Source organism: Cebidichthys violaceus, unplaced genomic scaffold (assembly GCF_023349555.1).
Source record: "Cebidichthys violaceus isolate CVI_PGR_0920_01 unplaced genomic scaffold, fCebVio1.0.p SCAF_76, whole genome shotgun sequence".
Lineage (NCBI taxonomy): Eukaryota > Metazoa > Chordata > Actinopteri > Perciformes > Stichaeidae > Cebidichthys > Cebidichthys violaceus.
The window spans coordinates 835,001-840,000 of NW_027176960.1; the positions used below are offsets into that span (position 1 = coordinate 835,001).

The 5,000-nt window shown below is 37.5% G+C and overlaps 1 protein-coding gene across 9 annotated transcripts in view; it reads right to left on the reverse strand.

Annotated features, from left to right (window-relative positions):
- The window catches only part of LOC137892148 (receptor-type tyrosine-protein phosphatase mu-like), a 107,816-nt gene that overhangs the window by 42,381 nt on the left and 60,435 nt on the right, over positions 1–5,000 (reverse strand). For all 9 annotated transcript variants that reach the window (XM_068737084.1, XM_068737083.1, XM_068737082.1 and 6 more), the window contains exon 17: positions 3,367–3,403. In XM_068737084.1, the coding sequence (XP_068593185.1) occupies positions 3,367–3,403 (37 nt within the window). The remainder of the gene's footprint in view (positions 1–3,366; positions 3,404–5,000) is intronic.

Consider the following 5,000-nt stretch of genomic DNA (forward strand, 5'->3'; position numbering starts at 1 on the left):
AATATATCAATATTTACTATCATGTGTTTGTTGTGCTTTGTTTGCTTCTAGATGTGAATTTCCTCCCTTTGAGATCCTGAGCTTGTGTTAATTGTCTATGTGAGGTGAACGTGTGTGTGTGTGTGTGTGTGTGTGTGTGTGTGTGTGTGTGTGTGTTTCAGAGCTTCCTACTATTTCAGAATAAAATCATTTAGCTGTAAACTGTGTTTTCTTTGTGCTAAACGGTCCAGTTAACATTCAGAAGAGGTTCTTCTCTCCTTTACATTCACATCAGCTCCATTCACTGTTAGCTCTGAAGGGGGGGGACGGGGGACTCTGGGGATCTGGGAGATCTGGTTGGCTGCTGCAGCGTGACTGACAGGTGTTAGGGGACCAGCACAACCAATCAGCATCTGGTGTCGTTAGCCACCAGAACTGTGCTCCAATAAAAGCTGATTAAAGCCAGAACAGTCAATAAATGTGTGTGTGTGTGTGTGTGTGTGTGTGTGTGTGTGTGTGTGTGTGTGTGAGAGAGAGATAATTCTGGATGTTCATCGGGGGAGATAACTGTGTTTTTAGCTTGTTTAGCTGTGCTGCTAAACGGCTCTCTGGACACCCATAGAGTCCCAGTCATTAGCCTGGTGTTAGCATAGCATAGAGTTCAGTGTGTGCTGTATTTCTGTTGTGTCTCTGACTGCCTGTCTGTCTGCGGAGGACATTAGGTCTTCCTGTTCCTAGACAGATGTCGGGGACCAGCAGCCATCTGTGAGCCATTATACTTCTGGATGGACCCAGTGTGCTAACCGTTAGCGTAGCGCTCCAACAGCTAACTGCCATCTGTGTCTCATTACACAGAATGGGCTAGCCGCTGACTGGCTAGCTAGCGGCTAATATAGCAGTTAAATCCAGTTCAGCAGAGACCAGACATTAGGTCCAAATTGCAAGTGATGCTAATGGCTAACAGCACAAACGAAAATGTACTCTCCACCTTTCAAAATAAAATGGTAAGTAAAAAATGTATGGAATACTTTTCAAATAAAATATTATTGAGTATGTATGAAAATTAAATGGTAACTTTCTCCTGTCAAAATAAAATCTTATTGAACCTTTTTCAAAATATGTTCCTCAGCACCTTTCAAAATAAAACAATTCTATACCTTTCACAATAAAACATACTATGTTTACCATTCTTAAGTGTTAATAGTAACACATTTCAAGGTAAAACGCACTCTACACAAACATGTAAATATACCTACTCTATACCTTTCAAAATAAAATGTGCTTTATGTGTCTACTTAAGTCAAATGTACCACCTTTATAAAGATACATGAGTCCTAGCTTTTAATATTGTTCCCTTTTTTATTGGCAATAAATGTAAATATGCTCAAAACGTAAAATGTCATTAAAGAACTTTCAAATTAAAATGGGCTCCACAGAAAATGTCACCTACAACTTTTGGGTTAATAATAATAATAATAACCCTGCAGTTTAAAACTAAACTGTCCCTAAAACCTTTGGCAATAAAACAGTACTCAACATCTTTCAAAACAAAAGAGCACTCAACACCTTTCAAAATAAAATGTACTCAACATCTTTCAAAATAAAAGAGCACTCAAAACCTTTCAAAATAAAATGTTCCCAACAACTTTTAGAATAAAATCATCAGGAACACCCTCCAAAATAAAAATTAAATGGAATTGATGGAACAAAAACGTTCAATATATAATACAATCTATAATTGACATGTTTCAGTTGATTTTAACAGCTGCAGAAACCTTTTAAAATGAAATAATAGGGAACCTTTCAAAATAAAAATAGCACTTTTACCTAGAATAAAATCTCCATTTACAAGTTTGAACCTAAAGTATGTTGTTATGTATAAAAACATGTAATAACTCATATTTTTTTTCAAAGCTGCTCTCTTTACTGCCTTTTTAAATATAAAGAACTGTCTCTATCTAACTCTATCTATCTCTATCTATCTATCTCTATAGCTATCTAACTATATCTCTATTTGACTCTATCTCTATCTGTCTCTATCTAACTCTATCACTATCTGTCTCTATCTAACTCTATCACTATCTATCTCTATCACTATATATCTCTATCTATCTCTATATTTATCTAACTTTATCTCTATCTAACTCTATCTCTATCTATCTCTATATCTATCTAACTCTATCTCTATTTAACTCTATCTCTATCTATCTCTATCTAACTCTATCTCTATCTACCTATTTCTATATCTATCTAACTCTATCTCTATTTAACTCTATCTCTATTTAACTCTATCTCTATCTAACTCTATCTCTATATCTATCTAACTCTATATCTATCTAACTCTATCTCTATATCTATCTAACTCTATATCTATCTAACTATATCTCTATTTAACTCTATCTCTATCTGTCTCTATCTAACTCTATCACTATCTATCTCTATCTATCTATATATCTATCTAACTTTATCTCTATCTAACTCTATCTCTATCTATCTCTATATCTATCTCACTCTATCTCTATCTATCTCTATCTCTATCTATCTCTATCTATCTATTTCTATATCTATCTAACTCTATCTCTATTTAACTCTATCTCTATCTAACTATATCTCTATATCTATCTAACTCTATCTCTATCTATCTATCTCTATCTAACTCTATCTCTATTTAACTCTATCTATCTATCTATCTATCTATCTATCTATCTATCTATCTATCTATCTATCTATCTATCTAACTCTATCTCTATTTAACGCTATCTCTATCTATCTCTAGCTAACTCTATCTCTATCTCTATCTAACTCTATCTATCTATCTCTATCTCTATCTAACTCTATCTCTATCTATCTCTATCTATCTCTATCTATCTATTTCTATATCTATCTAACTCTATCTCTATTTAACTCTATCTCTATCTAACTATATCTCTATATCTATCTAACTCTATCTCTATCTATCTATCCCTATCTAACTCTATCTCTATTTAACTCTATCTCTATCTATCTATCTATCTATCTATCTATCTATCTATCTATCTAACTCTATCTCTATTTAACGCTATCTCTATCTATCTCTATCTAACTCTATCTCTATCTCTATCTAACTCTATCTCTATCTATCTATCTATCTATCTCTATCTCTATCTAACTCTATCTCTATCTATCTATCTCTATCTATCTATCTCTATCTCTATCTCTATCTATCTATCTCTATCTAACTCTATCTCTATCTGGTGACTAGTAGTTCTTTTGATTACCAATGTTGATGCACTTATTGTCACTTAAGTCGCTTTGGATAAAAGCGTCTGCTGAATGACTGTAATGTAATGTAATGTAATGTAATGTATCTCTATCTCCTTCAAAATAAAATGCAGCACATTTTTTTACCTTTGGTGGCAACTCGCACACAGTCGATCTTTGTCTCCTGTAGGAGAGACAAGAAAATGAGTTTCCTGTCAACACAGATGCCGACATATTAGCTGTCACACACACACACACACACACACACACACACACACACACACACACACACACACACACACACACACACACACACTCGTAAACAGAGCATACAGACGGCAAATGGCTGTGGATCAGTGCCTGTGGTGGCATTTAACAACCAACACACACTTGAGACATACACACACATACCTACACACACACACACACACACACACACACACACACACACACACACACAAAGTGAGACAGGTTTTGGTGAAAGGCGAGAGAGAACATCTTGTGTCTTTCTGGTTTTAACAAACACACGACAAATTAACCACAAGAGCTCATGAATATTCATGCTCACTCACACACACGCACGCACGCACACACACACACACACACACACACACACACACACACACACACATGCAGCAGTGTGTCTCTGCGGTGTGGCGACAGTAAAAAGCACTACGGTCGCTGAATTATTCAACACACACACCAATTAAACCTCTGGGCGTCAATAATTAACATCTGTGTGTGTGTGTGTGTGTGTAACAGTGAACAATTATCTTCCTTTCACACACATACGTGACAAAATACACACACATCCCCCACTGCAGCCTATTAGTGTCACTGGTCAGGCTGCTGAAACTATCTCCACTCCCATTAAACTGTGTGTGTGTGTTTGTGTGTGTGTTTGTGTGTGTCTGTGACTTCTCGGTTTCACTCCTATGGTTTTTATGACAGACAGAACAAAAAAGTGGAGAACATTGAAAGAAAACTGACAAACAGAATAGAATGTAATAGAATAATATGGAAGCTTTGTTGTAACACACACACACACACACACACACACACACACGCAGACACACAGACACACACACACACACACACACACACACACACACACACACACACACACACACACACACTCACACTCACACACACAGTCTCATACACACACAGTCTCATACACACACACACACACACACACACACACACACACACCAGACACTCCTTTAGACACACTTTGTGTCTTAACACTAAGATCTGATCTGAGTTCAGTCAAAATCCACTGAGGCTGATCTAAGATCTGTGTTAGTGAACAGGTGTGTTAGTGAACAGGTGTGTTAGTGAACAGGTGTGCTAGTGAACAGGTGTGTTAGTGAACAGGTGTACTGGTGAACAGGTGTGTTGGTGAATAGGTGTGCTAGTGAACAGGTGTGTTGGTGAATAGGTGTGCTGGTGAACAGGTGTGCTGGTGAATAGGTGTGTTGGTGAACAGGTGTGCTGGTGAAAAGGTGTGTTAGTGAACAGGTGTGTTAGTGAACAGGTGTGCTGGTGAACAGGTGTGTTAGTGAACAGGTGTGTTGGTGAACAGGGGTGATGGTGAACAGGTGTGTTAGTGAACAGGTGTGCTGGTGAACAGGTGTGCTGGTGAACAGGTGTGTTAGTGAACAGGTGTGCTGGTGAACAGGTGTGCTGGTGAACAGGTGTGTTAGTGAACAGGTGTGCTGGTAAACAGGTGTACTGGTGAACAGGTGTGCTGGTGAACAGGTGTGTTGGTGAACAGGTGT